Here is an 18,054-nt window from a genome sequence, read left to right as displayed (position 1 = left end):
AGGGAACATCTCACGAGTAGAAGGAAAAATGGATTCAATAAAATTTCAGCAAATTTTGGATGGTAACTTGATGCCATCTGTGAAAAAGCTGAAGTTAAAGAGAGGATGGCTTCTACAAATGGATAATGATCCTAAACACACCTCGAAATCCACGGGGGATTACATCAAGAGGCGTAAACTGAAGGTTTTGCCATGGCCTTCACAATCTCCTGACCTCAACATAATTGAAAATCTATGGATAGACCTTAAAAGAGCAGTGCGTGACAGACAGCCCAGAAATCTCAAAGAACTGGAAGACTTTTGTAAGGAAGAATGGGCAAAGATACCTCAAACAAGAATTGAAAGACTCTTGGCTGGCTACAAAAAGCGTTTACAAGCTGTGATACTTGCCAAAGGGGGCAGTACAAGATATTAACTCTGCAGGGTGCCCAAACTTTTGCAGACGCCATTTTTTTGTTTTCTGTTATTTTGAAAGTGTAAATGATGGAAATAAAATCTAACTTTTGTTGACATATTATAAGAATGTCTAATCTGTAATTTGATGCCTTTTTGGAGATTTTTCCATCTTTCCTTGGCTTCTTTATGCACATTAATACAAATTTTTAGCTGGGGTGCCCAAACTTTCAATCCCCACTGTAAGTACCTGAAATAAATAAATAAATAAAATGTGCTGAAGGGACCTGGTAGAGACCTTTGGCAAACCCCTTCTCCACTGCCCTCCTGCAGTTGCTTGCCCTCTGACATCATCAAGTACAATGCAGGACCCACAGCCTTGCTTTGTGGGAGGGGAGGACAAGGGACAGTTCACCATCTGGAGCGTTAGGGGTGTAGATAAAGCGTTGGCTGCCTGGGAGCAGAGGATCTGTTAAGTTAAACTACCCAAGGCCTAAATGAGCATTTAACCCTTGCAATTGGGGCTGAGGGGGATCTTAGGCTAAGTTTCCATCTATGTCAGAAATGTGCACAAAATTGCGTGTTTTTCCAAATGCGCGGGGGTGCCATTACTTGTTATTGGCTTCTCAACACATCTGCAAACAACCGTGTCTTCTCTTGGGCCAAACCAAGCAATTTTGGTGTGACACATCTTTGAAAAAGAATCAGGGGCTTCTTTTCCGTGTTTCTCTCACGTAGGTAAGCCCATTGAAATGAATAGGCTATCCTACATGCAACATATGTAAAATGCACGGAAAAGCATGCGTGGGTGTGTGCACGTGTTTCTGCACATTTTATGAGTCAGAGACTTCATTTCTCCTTTTCTTGCACATAGGGAATCCCATTGAAATGACTGGGCTGCCCTATATGTGACACACGTAAAATGCACAAAAACACATGCGCGCACCCACGTATGCAGTAGTGTGAACCAGGGCTTTAAAAACACCTGCTGTTTGTTTACACTAGAGGGCCGGCAGGCTGCCAAGGTTCTGTTCTCATACAAAAACACAGTGGTGGTGTTGTGAACATTGCAAATGAAAAGAGAAGCATTGGATTCTACATTCTTTAAATCATACAGTCCCCTGAAAAAGTATTCATACCCCTTGAAATGTTCCACATTTTGTCATGTTACAGCCAAAAACGTCAATGTATTTTGTTGGGATTGGATGTGATAGACCAACACAAAGTGGCACATAATTGTGATTTCTGAGAGGCTGAGCCAGATGCTGGTTCAGGCTCCTGGGTGGATCTTTCCCCAGCCTAGAGCGGCTCCTGGGTGGATCCTTCCCCAGCCTAGAGCGGCTTCTGGGTGGATCTTTCCCCAGCCTAGAGCGGCTCCTGGGTGGATCTTTCCCCAGCCTAGAGCGGCTCCTGGGTGGATCTTTCCCCAGCCTAGAGCGGCTCCTGGGTGGATCTTTCCCCAGCCTAGAGCGGCTCCTGGGTGGATCTTTCCCCAGCCTAGAGCGGCTCCTGGGTGGATCTTTCCCCAGCCTAGAGCGGCTCCTGGGTGGATCTTTCCCCAGCCTAGAGCAGCTCTGAAAGCAGGAGAAGTACAGCCAGACGTGCTTTGGCTGAACTTCTTTAATTTCACCACAATGCTTATAGAGACAGAGGTGAGTGAGGGCTTGTTTTAAAGTGCTATACAGTTCTAGACAGTGTCAGGAAAGGTTAGAAACCTCTATCACTTTCTCCTCACTTCCTGTCCTGATCAGAAGACATTGCTGGGAAATGATAGAAAGTTCTCCTAATTCAGACAGAGACCGCAATGAAAAAAATAAATCATTCTGTAGCAGTGAGGGGTTAAATCTGACCTCCAGATTTCCCTATAGCCTTGCACAGTTGTAGCGGCTCCTCTCCTGTACTGAGATTGATACTCTGATTTTACTGCACACTGTGAGCTTCTCACAATGTGCATTAGAAGGCACAGCAAGTCAGATAGAGCTCCACCTCATTTCCTAGCTGGAGGACATCCAGCATTATCTTGCCCTTTCCTCCCCAGATCCTCCACCATTTTGGCTACAAATAGGGAACATGTTTTGGTTGGAGTTGGGCTTTAATACTCTGGGGCGGGGGTAAGCAACTGGTAGATCAGTCATGGCTTGCTGACCCGCCATTCTAGATCATCAAACAGAGTGCAGTGCAGAGGGACTACTTGTAAAGTTGGAGGTATAGTAGGAAGCAAGAGCTGCACATGCTGATGTCTCCTCTGTAGTGCCGGCTCCTGTCCCAATGCGGAGTGATACCAACTGCACTCCACCTCTTATCCTGGCTAGTGGACTCCAGAGTGGTGCCGGCAGCAGGAAAGAAGAGATCTTCAGGTCAGTGTGAAGCAATACACTGGGTATAATAGTATAGGGCTGCTTTCACACTGATCTGCTACGGTTTCCCCATACTGCGGGTGCAGTGCAGTATACCTGCTGGTTTGCTGCGCTTAGCCATAGACTTCTATTATATCCTGCGGGTTTGGTGCACTTCCTGAATACAGGAGTTTTGGTGTGCTTTCAGAAAGTTCACCACACCTACAGGATATATTAGAAGTCTATGACAAAGCGCAGCTAACCCAGGAAAGTCACAGAAGCAATGCGCTGCACCCGCGGTGCAAGTAAACCTCGGTGTGAAAGCAGCCTTATGGGGGGCTCAGAACAGTAAGGGTTAATTTACATTTGCAGTTTGGGGGATGGTATAACCCCATAGTTAAGATGTGTTTTTACCACCCCTGCCCCAACTGCACCTCCTTTAGCTGCAGTGGCCAGAGGTGTACACATGTCGCAGCCACAGCAGGAGTTATATGCCCTCTCATAGTTGGTGGGTATAGCACCTGGCAAGCGTGACCCATTCAAGTGAATGAGGCCGCTGTGCAAGTGCCCTGCAACCTTGTGCAGTACAGCAAACAAGGGGTTAAAGCATGCAGCATTGTGTCTCACCACCTGCTTTAACCCCTTGGACCCCACAGAAGCATGCAGTTGCGGGGCGCTTGCATAGTGGCCCCATATACTTGACTGGATCCTGATTGGCCGGCAGTAGCACCCACCAAAAGCAACAGGGGGCTTAATGCCTGTGTACACCTTTGGCTGCTTTGTTAGCAGCTAAAGGGGGTAGGGATTGGGGGCAGTAAAACTGCAATTTGACCACAGGGTTTTACCACCTCCAACTTTATGTGTGAACGAGCACTAAGGGTGCCTCTGTCGAATGCAACTAAGGGCTCATGGACAAGTGTAGCAGGCCCTGCTGCTCCTCTGAAGAGCGATCCGAGTTTGTTTGACAGGTGGTAAGGAGGTGATATATTGCTGCCTCTCCACCTGGTTTAAATTCATGATTGCAATGCATGCCATTGTGACCCGGTAGTACGGCAATTAGAGGTTTAAGTCAGATGTGAGGAGCAGGCACTGTGCCTGGGGATCTTTGACTTCTCCCAGGTTGTTCAGGTAGATCTCCATTTCTTTAAGGTTTCCTACCCCTGCTCTGCAGTAACAACCAAACATCAGGACAGAACGTTACTGTGTGTAAAGGTGTGAGCGTAGGTCAGCGGACTCCAAATATATTTCTATACGAAATAGAGTGTAAGCTCCTCTGGTGCAGAGACTGATATGAATGTCTCAGTGTTCTCTGTACAGCACTGTGGTATATGTCAGAGCTATATCAATGTATAATAATAGCATATGACTGTGGAGGTGCATTAGAGTGTAAGCTCCTCTGGTGCAGAGACTGATGGCTAAGTGTCCTCTGTACAGTACTTCGGTATATGTCAGAGCTATATAAATGTAAAATAATACTAATAGTGTGTGACAGTGCAGAGACTTGTATGTACGAAATAGAGTGTAAGCTCCTCTGGTGCAGAGACTAATGTGACTTGCTCAGTGTCCTCTGTACAGCACTGCGATATATGTCAGAGCTATATCAATTTATAACAATAGCATATGACTGTGGAGGGACATTAGAGTGTAAGCTCCTCTGGTGCAGAGACTGATACGAATGTCTGTGTTCTCCTGTACAGCACTGGTATATGTCAGAGCTATATCAATGTATAATAATAGCATATGACTGTGGAGGGACATTAGAGTGTAAGCTCCTCTGGTGCAGAGACTGATAGTTCAGTGTTCTGTGTAAAGCAATGCACTATATGTCAGAGCTATATCAATGTATAATAATAATAGTGTGCGATAGTGGTGGTACATTAGAGTGTAAGCTCCTCTGGTGCAGAGACTGATATCACTTTCTCAGTGTTCTTCATACAACACTATGTTATATGTCAGAGCTATATAAAAGTTTTTTTAAATAATGATAATAATAGTGTATGACTGTAGGGGAGAGTGAAAGCCCCTTGGGTGCAGAGACTGATGTGACTGGCTCAGTGTTCTCTGTTCAGCACTGCAGTATATGTCAGAGCTATATAAATATATAATAGTAATAGTGGTGGTACATTAGAGTGTAAGCTCCTCTGGTACAGAGACTGATGTGAATGGCTCATTGTTCTCTATACAGCACTATGGTACAGTGGGGCAAAAAAGTATTTAGTCAGCCACCAATGGTGCAAGTTCTCCCACTTACAAAGATGAGAGAGGCCTGTAATTGGCATCATAGGTAGACCTCAACTATGAGAGACAAAATGAGAAAACAAATCCAGACAATCACATTGGCTGATTTGGAAAGAATTTATTTGCAAATTATGGTGGAAAATAAGTATTTGGTCACCTACAAACAAGCAAGATTTCTGGCTCTCACAGACCTGTACCTTCTTCTTTAAGAGGCTCCTCTGTCCTGCACTCATTACCTGTATCAATGGCACCTGTTTGAACTTGTTATCAGTATAAAAGACACCTGTCCACAACCTCAAAAAAGTCGCACTCCAACCTCCACTATGGTGAAGACCAAAGAGCTGTCGAAGGACACCAGAAACAAAATTGTAGACCTGCACCAGGCTGGGAAGACTGAATCTGCAATAGGCAAGCAGCTTGGTGTGAACAAATCAACTGTGGGAGCAATAATTAGAAAATGGAAGACATACAAGACCACTGTTAATCTCGATCGATCTGGGGCTCCACGCAAGATCTCACCCCGTGGGGTAAAAATGATCACAAGAACGGTGAGCAAAAATCCCAGGACCACAGGGGGGGACCTAGTGAATGACCTGCAGAGAGCTGGGACCAACGTAACAAAGGCTACCATCAGTAACACACTACGCTGCCAGGGACTCAGATCCTGCAGTGCCAGACGTGACCCCCTGCTTAAGCCAGTACATGTCCGGGGCCCATCTGAAGTTTGCTAGAGAGCATTTTGATGATCCAGAAGAGGATTGGGAGAATGTCATATGGTCAGATGAAACCAAAATAGAACTGTTTGGTAGAAACACAACTCATCGTGTTTGGAGGAGAGAGAATGCTGAGTTGCATCCAAAGAACACCATACCTACTGTGAAGCATGGGGGTGGCAACATCATGCTTTGGGGCAGTTTCTCCGCAAAGGGACCAGGACGACTAATCCATGTACAGGACAGGATGAATGGGGCCATGTATCGTGAGATTTTGAGTGCAAACCTCCTTCCATCAGCAAGGGCATTGCAGATGAAACGTGGCTGGGTCTTTCAACATGACAATGATCCCAAACATACCGCCCGGGCAACGAAGGAGTGGCTTCGTAAGAAGCATTTCAAGGTCCTGGAGTGGCCTAGCCAGTCTCTAGATCTCAACCCCATAGAAAACCTTTGGAGGGAGTTGAAAGTCCGTGTTGCCCAGCGACAGCCCCAAAACATCACTGCTCTAGAGGAGATCTGCATGGAGGATGGGCCAACATACCAGCAACAGTGTGTGCCAACCTTGTGAAGACTTACAGGAAACGTCTGACCTCTGTCATTGCCAACAAAGGATACAGTTGTGGCCAAAATTATTCAACCCCCAATGCTGTAAAGGGGTTTAGGGACTATAGTGTACATTTGGAATTGTATTCAGAATCAAATCCTACAAGGACGTTGTAACTACCCAAATGCAACTAAAATGACATCAATTGTTTATGTAATACAGTAGTAAATGGTTCTTATGTGGTTTCTTCATTGCCACAATTATTCAACCCCTTAAAGACTACCACTCTGAAGAACAGAGGTTCATACAGGTGCTTTCCATCAGGTATTGAAAACACCTGTGGATGTCACCGAGCAGCAATCAAGCATAATAAGCACCAATTAGGCAGCTTTAAAATGACTGTGATACTCAGCTCCTTCTAGACATTTACTGGTGTGGTTACAAACATGGTGAAGGCAAGAGAATGGTCCAGGAAGACAAGAGAAGAGGTGATTTCTCTTCACAGGAAGGGCAATGGCTATAAGAAGATTGCAAAGATGTTAAACATACCAAGAGACACCTTAGGAAGCATCATTCGCAAATTCAAGGCAAAGGGCACTGTTGAAACGCTACCTGGTCGTGGCAGAAAGAAGATGCTGACTTCGACTGCTGTGCGCTACCTGAAGCGTAGAGTGGAGAGAAGTCCCCGTGTGACTGCTGAGGAACTGAGAAAAGATTTGTCAGATGTGGGTACAGAAGTTTCAGCCCAGACAATAAGACGCACACTGCGTAATGAAGGCCTCCGTGCCAGAACTCCCAGGCGTACCCCCTTGCTGTCTCCAAAGAATAAGAAGAGTCGACTGCAGTATGCCAAAAGCCATGTGGACAAACCACAAAAGTTGTGGGATAGTGTTCTGTGGACTGATGAAACAAAATTAGAACTGTTTGGGCCCATGGATCAACGCTATGTTTGGAGGAGGAAGAACAAGGCCTATGATGAAAAGAACACCTTGCCTACTGTGAAGCATGGTGGAGGGTCAATCATGCTTTGGGGCTGTTTTGCTTCTGCAGGTACAGGGAAGCTTCAGCGTGTGCAAGGTACCATGAATTCTCTTCAGTACCAGGAGATATTGGATGGAAACGTGATGCAGTCCGTCACACACCTGAGGCTTGGGAGACGTTGGACCTTTCAACAGGACAATGATCCCAAGCATACCTCCAAGTCCACTAGAGCATGGTTGCAGAGGAAAGGCTGGAACATTTTGGAGTGGCCATCGCAGTCACCAGACTTAAATCCGATTGAGAACCTCTGGTGGGACTTAAAGAAAGCAGTTGCAGTGCGCAAGCCTAAGAATGTGACTGAACTGGAGGCCTTTGCCCATGAAGAATGGGCGAAGATACCCGTAGATCGCTGCAAGACACTTGTGTCAAGCTATGCTTCACGTTTAAAAGCTGTTATAACTGTAAAAGGATGCTGTACTAAGTACTAAGATTGAATGTCACTTGGGGGTTGAATAAAACTGATAATGCTGTGAGCACAGAAAAGACATTTGTGGTTATTTCATTATAACTGTTATGTTATATTTGTCTGACCTACAAGTGCCTCTTTAATGTAAATGTAAGCAAGATGACTGAATGATCAAAAGCAATGTCAAACTGGCCAAAACACTCAATTTCAGTGGGGGTTGAATAATTTTGGCCACAACTGTATATAACAAAGTATTGACATGAACATTTCATATTGACCAAATACTTATTTTTCACCATAATTTGCAAATAAATTCTTTCCAAATCAGCCAATGTGGTTGTCTGGATTTGTTTTCTCATTTTGTCTCTCATAGTTGAGGTCTACCTATGATGCCAATTACAGGCTTCTCTCATCTTTTTAAGTGGGAGAACTTGAACAATTGGTGGCTGACTAAATACTTTTTTGCCCCACTGTATGTGTCAAAACTATATAAAAGTTTTTTTTATTATTACTAATAATAATAATAATAATCATGTGTGACTGTGGGGGAGAGTGTAAGCACCTCTGGTGTAGAGACTGATGTGGGTGGCTCAGTGTTCTCTGTACTTCGCGTTGGAATATGTCAGAGCTATATAAATATATACTGCTCACAAAAATTAAAGGAATACTTTGAAAACTCATCAGATCTCAATGGGAAAAAAATTCCTGCTGGATATCTATACTGACATGGACGGGGTAATGTGTTAGGAAGGTAAGGATGCCCCATCGTTTGATGGAATTGAAAATTATCGACCTACAGAGGACTGAATTCAAAGACCCCCTGAAAATAAAAGTGTAAAAACGATGCAGCAGGCGAGTCCATTTTGCTGAACTTTCATTGCAGCAACTCAGAATGGTCCTCAGTAGTTTGTATGGCCCCCCACGTGCTTGTATGCATGCCTGACAACGTTGGGGGAGGCTCCAAATGAGACGATGGATGGTGTCCTGGCATGTTTCCTCCCAGATCTGGACCAGGACATCACTGAGCTCCTGGACAGTCTGAGGGGCAACCTGGCGGCGTCGGATGGACCGAAACATGACATCCCAGAGGGGTTCTATTGGATATAGGTCAGGCGAGCGTGGGGGCCATTCAATGATATCAATTCCTTCACCCTCCAGGAACTGCCTGCATACTCTCTCCACATGAGGCCGGGCATTGTCATGCACCAGGAGGAACCCAGGACCCACTGCACCAGGAAGAACCCAGGACCCACCGCACCAGGAGGAACCCAGGACCCACTGCACCAGTGTAGGGCCTGACAATGGGTCCAAGGATTTCATCCCGATACCTAATGGCAGTCAGGGTGCCATTGTCTAGCCTGTAGAGGTCTGTGTGTCCCTCCATGGATATGCCTCCCCAGACCATCACTGACCCACCACCAAAACAGTCATGCTGAACGATGTTACAGGCAGCAGAACGTTCTTCACGGCATCTCCAGACTCTTTCACGTCTGTCACATGTGCTCAGGGGGAACCTGCTCTCATCTGTGAAAAGCACAGGGTGCCAATGGTGGACCTGCCAATTCTGGTGTTCAATGACAAACGCCAAGCGAGCTCTGTGGTGCTGGGCAGTGAGCACAGGGCCCACTAGAGGACGTCGGGCCCTCAGGCCACCCTCATGAAGTCTGTTTCTGATTGTTTGGCCAGAGACATTCACACCAGTGGCCTGCTGGAGGTCATTTTGTAGGGTTCTGGCAGAGCTCATCCTGTTCCTCCTTGCACAAAGGAGCAGATACCGGTCCTGCTGATGGGTTAAGGACCTTCTACGGCCCTGTCCAGCTCTCCTAGAGTAACTGCCTGTCTCCTGGAATCTCCTCCATGCTCTTGAGACTGTGCTGGGAGACACAGCAAACCTTCTGGCAATGACACGTATTGATGTGCCATCCTGGAGGAGTTGGACTGCCTTTGCAACCTCTGTAGGGTCCAGGTATGGTCTCATGCTACCAGTAGTGACACTGACCCTAACCAAATGCAAAGCTAGTGAAAAACAGTCAGAAAAGCTGAGTAGGGAAAAAAATATCAGTGGCCTCCACCTGTAAAACCATTCCTGTTTTGGGGGTCGTCTCATTGTTGCCCATCTAGTGCACCTGTTGTTAATTTCATTAACACCAAAGCAGCTGAAACTGATTAACAACCCCCTCTGCTACTTACCTGACCAGATCAATATCCCAGGAGTTTAGATGACTTGATGCTAGACTCTGATTATAAAGTGTTCCCTTCATTTGTTTGAGCAGTGTTTATAATAGTTGGAGTGTAAGCTCTTCTGACGCAGAGACTAATGTGAATCAGTCAGTGTTCTCTGTAAAGCACTGCGGTATATGTCAGAGCTATATAAATGTATAATAATAATAATAGTGTGTGACCGTGGTAGGACAGTAGAGTGTAAGCCAGGGGCGGACTGACAACTCATGGGGCCCCCAGGCAATAGGGGATCATGGGGCCCCTGTGTCCTTGCCCAAACTCAAAAAAGCCTATGAAAAAGGTACCAGGGGCATCTCATGGGGCCCCCTACTGACCCCGGGCCCTCGGGCAGTGCCCGAGTTTCCAAATGGTCAGTCCGCCCCTGGTGTAAGTGCCTCTGGTGGTTCAGTATAGAAACGTATAATAATAATAGAGGTATTTTTGTACTTTGTATCGAATTGAGCTGTACGGTTCCATTGGGTCATATAAAGAGATCCTGGTTCCGGTGACACCGGCGCGGCACAGGAATGGTTACAGCCGCCTCTATATTTATGTGTCTGATAGAATCCTCTGCCTTCTTGCACAACATACGCTCAGGTTATTTTTCACCGTCTCCTACGTGATAAAGCTCCTGTGGGTTTTCTAATCCCAGCTCCTTCTCCCTGATAATTGTCAGCAGAGCCGGGAGTCGGCGTGTTTGACAGCTTGTGAATCTGCTGTGACTGGCCATAATCACTGTCATCCTCTGCCCCTCTCCGGACCGGGCTGCCAAGGTCCTCCGCTGTGCGCTGACATCACTGCCGCTTATTACCGCCGGACGGCCTTCACTGCACCACTGGAGCCCTGTCACGGTGTCACTCCCTTCACTATCTTCCCAGAGCCAAGACATTTTTATCGCCATGTGGTCGTATCGGGGCTGTGGATAAAAAGTCTGAGACCTTTTTTTGTGTTTTTAAGTAGGTGACTGTAAGTAAAACACTTTGTTTTAGCTGTGAATGGAGTAAGTAAGAGTTGGAACCTCTGTTGTGTTTTTATTGCTGGTTCTGCAACAATTTTCCCTACTTCCTGTGTGGTCACCGAGACAGGAAGTAAGCAAAATCTCTCCAATGGGGACAAAGAGAGGAATAAAATACATTTTTGTTAAAAGTAGGTGGAAGAGTGAGAATCTGCTGGATTTTCATTGCTCAGGGTACATGCAAAAGGGTTCAATCACATAGCAATTCATGGTCATACAAGGCCCAGATCAGGGTCTGACCAGGTATTTGTGGTCAGCTGTGGATAAAAATTCTGTACAGATCAATGACAGGCGGTCACATGGCTGTTCACATGTATTCGTCCAAGGAGCAATTACATGCAGATAGGGACAGGTGAGTAGCTCTTTATGTAGACCCCAGGTCCCCAATCTCTGACCATCTCCTCTGGCATGTCCCCAGTCTCTGACCATCTCTGGTAGTATGTCTCCAGTCTCTGACTGTCTCTTGTATTATGTTTCCACTCACTTACCATCTGCTGTAGTATGTCCCAAGTATTTGGCAATATTCTGGAGTATGTTCCCAGTCTCTGACCATCTCCTGTTTTATGTCCCCAGTCTCTGACCATCTTCTGTATTATGTTCCCAGTCTCTGACCATCTCCTGTAGTATGTCCCCAGTCTCTGACCATCTCCTGTAGTCTGTCCTCAGTCTCTGACCATCTCCTGTATTGTGTCCGCAGTCTCTGACCATCTCCTGTAGTCTGTCCTCAGTCTCTGACCATCTTCTGTGTTATGTCCCCAGTCTCTGACCATCTCCTGTAATAGGTCCCCATTCTTCACCCATCTCCTGTAGTAGGTCCCATTTCTCTGACTATCTCCTCTGGCATGTCCCCAGTCTCTGGCCATCTCCTGTATTATGTCCCCAGCAGGGACGGACTGACAACTCTTGAGGCCCCTGGGCAATAGGGGATCATGGGACCCCTGTGTCCTTGCTCAAACTCAAAAAAGGTACCAGGGGCATCTCATGGGGCCCCCTACTGACCCCGGGCCCACGGGCAGTGCCTGAGTTTCCAAATGGTCAGTCCGCCCCTGGTCCCCAGTCTCTGACCTTCTCCTGTCATAGGTCCCCAGTCTCTGACCATCTTCTATATTATGTTCCAAGTCACTGATCATCTCCTGTAGTAGGTCCCCCAGTCTCTGACCATCTTCCGTAGTAGGTCCCCAGTCTCTGAACATCTCCTGTAGTATGTCCCCTGTCTCTGACCATCTCCTGTAATAGGTCCACAGTATCTGACCATCTCCTGTAGCAGGTCCCCAATCTCTGACCATCTCCTCTGGCATGTCCCCAGTCTCTGGCCATCTCCTGTATTATGTACCCAGTCTCTGACCTTCTCCCGTCGTAGGTCCCCAGTCTCTCACCATCTTCTATATTATGTTCCAATTCTCTGACCATCTCCTGTAATAGGTCCCCAGTCTCTGACCATTTCCTGTAGTAGGTTCCCAGTTTCTGACCATTTCCTGTAGTAGGTCCACAGTCTCTGACCATCTCCTGTAGTATATCCCCTGTCTCTGACCATCTCCTGTACTATGTCCCCAGTCTCTGACCATCTCCTGTAGTAGGTTCCCAGTTTCTGGCCATTTCCTGTAGTAGGTCCACAGTCTCTGACCATCTCCTGTAGTATATCCCTTGTCTCTGACCATCTCCTGTAGTAGGTCCCCAGTGTCTGACCATCTCCTGTATTATGTCCCCAGTCTCTGACCATCTTCTGTAGTATATTCCCACTCTCTGACCATCTCTTGTAGTATGTCGCCAGTCTCTGACCATGTCTTGTGGTAGGTTCCTGGTGTTATACCATCTCAAGTACTATGTTATCTGTCTCTGACCATCTCCTATAGCATTACCTATACAGAACATTATGTGTGGCCCTCTGGGGACTGTCAGAAACCACAGTTGAAGTCCCCCATATCTAGCAACTGGCCAGTACTGCACTAAAGGCAGGCAAAGTGCAGTAACCCACAACAACCAATCGTCATCCGTCTTTCATTTTCTGTCATTCTAATGAAAGTTGAATGTTATTATTAGACTGTTGTATTGGTTTACTATTGCCATTCCCCTCCTCTATACATCAGAAGTTCATTTTCATCTCTTCTCTTTCAGGTTGGCCTTAACGCTCTGGTCCAGAGAGCAAACAAATTTACCCCGGCTACCAGGCTCTTCATCCAGCGCTTTGTGCCCTTCCCGGCTGTAGGTAAGTGCTGAGGCTCCGGGTACACTGTACACTTTGCATTTTGTCTGATTTTATTATTATAGGGTTTACACAGATATGAAACGATCATGTGTGTTGATCTGCTGATGTCTAGTGTCCTCCCCTGATTGACAGCATAGCCAGGATGTCACCACTATTGACTGTTGCAGCTTTGCGTCTTCCTGGGATACTCGGTTATTGCTGAACCGGCCGAATTTTAATCCATGTACAGTGGATATAAAAAGTCTACACACCCCTGTTAAAATGTCTGACTTCTATGATGTAAATAAATGAGACAAAGATCAATCATTTCAGAACTTTTTCCACCTTTTAATGTGACCTATAAACTGTACAACAACTGAAAATTTTTAGGTGGAGGAAAGTAAAAATAAAAAACAAAAATAATGCGGTTGCATAAGTGGGCACACCCTCTTATAACTGGGGATGTAGCTGTGTTCAGAATTCTTAGTCGCATCCTACAGCAAAAGTCATGGTCCGCAGAGAACTTCCAAAACATCAGAGGGATCTCATTGTCAGGAAAGACCTACTAGAACAGCTGGGGTTAATCAGAGGCACTTTAAATGATGGCAGGTGTGTACTGACTCCTATTTAACTTGATTTTGAATGTGATTGCTAAATTCTGAACACAGGTACATCCCCAGTTATAAGAGGGTGTGCACACTTATGCAACCACATTATTTTAGTTTTTTACTTTTAATTCCCTCCACCTAAAAGATTTCAGTTTGTTTTTTAACTGAGTTGTACAGTTTATAGGTCACATTAAAGGTGGAAAAAGTTCTGAAATTATTTATCTTTGTCTCATTTTTTTACATCACATAAACCTGACATTTTAACAGGGGTGTGTAGACTTTTTATATCCACTGTATGGCCAGCTTAAAGTGGTTCTTTGTCCTGTTTAAAAAAAAAAAAAAGAAACAAATACTGTAGCAGCTGACTTTTACTATAAGGACACTTACCTGTCCAGGAATCCAGCACTGTGCTCACCTGAACCGGTTCTTCTCCAGCCTTCCATGTTTACTGTGGGTAGCCAGTTGCAATTTGTTACAGCTTCACAACCGGCTTCCCACTGCGCATGCATGCACAAGCCGCACTGCCCTGTGCTTTGTGAATGGTGCTGCTGCCTTCTGGGACCTGTGACGTATCCAGGGGGTTGAGGTCGGGGAGGGGGATGGAAAACCTGTCAAAACCAGATACCCACTCCCCCCCCCCCCCCAAAAAAAGTGCCTTTAGGCTTTGATGCTGAAATATTATAAAAATACAAATACAGTGGGTAGAATTTTAATCTAATGCCACCTAATGATTGTATTTATTTATTTCAGGTACTTATATATTGCCATCAATTTACGCAGCACTTTATATATATATTGTACATTCACATCAGTCCCTAACCCTCAAGGGGTGTACAATCTAAGGTCCCTAACTCATATTCATACATACACATACTAGGGCCAATTTAGACAGGAGCCAATTCACCTACTAGCATGTCTTTGGAGTGTAGGAGGAAACTTGAGTACCCGGAGGAAACCCACGCAGGCACAGGGAGAACATGCAAACTCCAGGCAGGAGGTGCTGTGTATTATCATGCTAACCCTATAGACTTGCATTGACAGAGAGGAAAGCACAGTCACTGTGCTGCTGAGCAGTCAGCTGAGCCTGGAAATGTGAGGAGAATATTTGTCTGTATGAATATTATTATAATCTGTATGTCATTATAATAAACTGTATAGAGAAAAAAACATTTTTATAAACCTTTCTATCACTGATTAGATCATATATGTTCAAGTGTTACTAAACCCACAACAGTACAATCAGTCTGTAGATGCAGTAAAGCATGCTTGTTATACTCACTGTGGTACCTATGGGGTTAATCCTCTGCATTGTGTAAAAAGGCTGTTTGATCCTGTCTCCTCTGATCCTCCTCTTTTTCCAGTGTCCCCCTCTTGTCCCCCTTTTTTCATTTTCAATACATACTTTATTTTAGACCCAGTGATATCACCACTGGGACTCTCTTCTTCTCTGTGCAATACAGGAAGATCATGGCTGGTGGGAGAGGCCAGAGGGGTGCTGTGCATAGCTTCCTGAAAACATCACAGCACCCTGTGTTAGTACTTTTCTCCAAAGCCCCCAGTCCTGATGCAAGTAATGGTCTGGCTTTTAGGAGGAATAGTGCTGTATTTGCATGCAGCCTGGGCCTAGACAACACGCACGTGTTATGCTGAGCCATCATGATCGAAAGAACAGAAACACAGTTAATGAAAGGTGTGGACCTGGCCAGGGACTTGCTGCAACTTCTAATCCATACTGTGAGAAGCTCACAGTGTGCAGTGAAATCAGTCCAGGAGAGGAGCCGGTACAACTGTGCAAGACTGAAAGGAAGGCCGGAGGTCAGATTTAAGGCAACAAATATCAAGTCACTTTTACTAACTAACCATAATACGGCCCAAAAATCAATGCTATACATATACAGGTATGTATTTAAATACTCCACAAGTTGTTTCCTTATATTCTTTAAGTGATTATTTCCAAATTCAGTAATGACTGAGAAAGAGAGATCAATTTTATTGAATTGCAAAGCTCTCAGAATCAGGAACTGTTGGCTTCATTACCCAAATGTGTATAGAGTTCATAGAAGGACTGTTGGCTGTGGCACTGGATTTTGGAGTTGGTCTGTGGTCCCTGGGAGGGTAAACTATAGACCAAAGGTAAGTAGAGCCCCTGCAAATTATTCAGTTTCCAACCTTGTGGTAACAGTCTGGGGAAGGCCCTTTTCTGTTCCAGCATGTGCCCCTGTTCACAAAGCCAACTCCATAAAGACATGATTTGATGAGTTTGGTGTGGAGGAACCCCAGTATCCTGCACAGAGCCCCAACCTCAACCCTACTGAACATCTTTGAGATGAAGATGAATGAGCTAGCTCTTCTCAGCCAACATCTCCATAAAGGCGTAGTTTGATGAGTATGGTGTGAAGAAACTCAATTGGTCTGCACAGAGCCTTGAACTCAACCCTACTGAACACCTTTTGGATGAATAAGAATGAGCCAGGTCTCCTCAACCAACATCTCCATAAAGGCATGGTTTGATGAGTGTGGTGTGGGGGAACCCAAGTGGCCTTTACAGAGCCCTCACCTCAGCCCTACTGAACATCTTTAAGATGAATAGGAATGAGCTAGGTCGTCTCAAACAACATCTCCATAAAGGCGTGGTTTGATGAGTATGGTGTGGAGGAACTCAGTTGGTCTGCTTAGAGCCCTGACCTCAACCTTACTGAACACCTTTAGGATGAATAAGAATGTGCCAGGTCTTCTCAACCAACTACTCCATAAAGACATGCTTTGGTGTGGAGGAACTCAGTTGGCCTGCACCTGGCCCTGACCTCAACCCTTATGAACATCTTTGGGATGGATTGGATGCTAATTGTGAGGTAGATCTTCTCGTCCAACATCGGTAGCTGACCTCCCAAATGTTCTTTTGGCTGAATGGATGCAAATTTCCACAGACTTCCTCCATAATCTTGTGGAAAGCCTTCCCAGAAGAGTGGAGACTCTAACCGCTTAACTGTGGAAGGTGGGAAATCCATATTAATGGTCATGGTTTTGGAATGGAATGTCCAGTAAGCTCATCTAAGTATCTAACCATTTGGCCATATAGTGTACCTCTGACAGTCTGTGGGGGCACATCTAACTGTTCAGGTGAGTTAATCTTTAGGTGTAGAAATTTAAAGTAAGAAGCTGTAGTTGTCCATCAAGGGCAGGGCAAAATAATAGCATCAATTGATAGAGCACCCTTCATACTTTGTGCTACCTGTAAATCCCTGAGAGCAATTCACTTTGCCCTGCAAAGTCGACCACAAGGCCAAAGTTAACACCTCACTGCTGGAGTGAGTACAATTCTTCGTTCTACAGTTCGTGTGTTTGTGTGTGTATGTATATACTGTGTGTGTATGTGTGTGTATATACAGTGGGGATCGAAAGTTTGGGCACCCCAGCTAAAAATTTGTATTAATGTGCATAAAGAAGCCAAGGAAAGATGGAAAAATCTCCAAAAGGCATCAAATTACAGATTAGACATTCTTATATGTCAACAAAAGTTAGATTTTATTTCCATCATTTACACTTTCAAAATTACAGAAAACAAAAAAATGGCGTCTGCAAAAGTTTGGGCACCCTGCAGAGTTAATATCTTGTACTGCCCCCTTTGGCAAGTATCACAGCTTGTAAATGCTTTTTGTAGCCAGCCAAGAGTCTTTCAATTCTTGTTTGAGGTATCTTTGCCCATTCTTCCTTACAAAAGTCTTCCAGTTCTTTGAGATTTCTGGGCTGTCTGTCACGCACTGCTCTTTTAAGGTCTATCCATAGATTTTCAATTATGTTGAGGTCAGGAGATTGTGAAGGCCATGGCAAAACCTTCAGTTTACGCTTCTTGATGTAATCCCCCGTGGATTTCGAGGTGTGTTTAGGATCATTATCCATTTGTAGAAGCCATCCTCTCTTTAACTTCAGCTTTTTCACAGATGGCATCAAGTTACCATCCAAAATTTGCTGAAATTTTATTGAATCCATTTTTCCTTCTACTCGTGAGATGTTCCCTGTGCCACTGGCTGCAACACAACCCCAAAGCATGATTGATCCAACCCCATGCTTAACAGTTGGACAGAGGTTCTTTTCATTAAATTCTGTGCCCCTTCTTCTCCAAACGTACCTTTGCTCATTCCGGCCAAAAAGTTCAATTTTAACCTCATCGGTCCACAGAACTTGTTTCCAAAATGCATCAGGCTTGTCTATATGTTCATTTGCAAAGTTCAAACGATGATTTTTGTAGTGAGGACGTAGAAGAGGTTTTCTTCTGATGACTCTTCCATGAAGACCATATTTGTACAAGTATCTCTTTATAGTGGAATAGTGTACCACAACTCCGGTGTCTG

General features: G+C 45.1%; 1 protein-coding gene across 1 annotated transcript in view; it reads left to right on the top strand.

The window, feature by feature from the left end:
* The window catches only part of SFXN5 (sideroflexin 5), a 444,072-nt gene that overhangs the window by 254,655 nt on the left and 171,363 nt on the right, over positions 1–18,054 (top strand). The window contains exon 10 of the mRNA XM_089661198.1: positions 13,025–13,115. Within this exon, the coding sequence (XP_089517324.1) occupies positions 13,025–13,115 (91 nt within the window). The remainder of the gene's footprint in view (positions 1–13,024; positions 13,116–18,054) is intronic.

Source organism: Staurois parvus, unplaced genomic scaffold, assembly GCF_062004578.1.
Source record: "Staurois parvus isolate SC_StPar_1 unplaced genomic scaffold, SC_StPar_1.0 ptg001325l, whole genome shotgun sequence".
NCBI classification, from domain to species: Eukaryota; Metazoa; Chordata; class Amphibia; order Anura; family Ranidae; genus Staurois; species Staurois parvus.
This window is presented reverse-complemented; position numbering and strand designations above follow the sequence as displayed.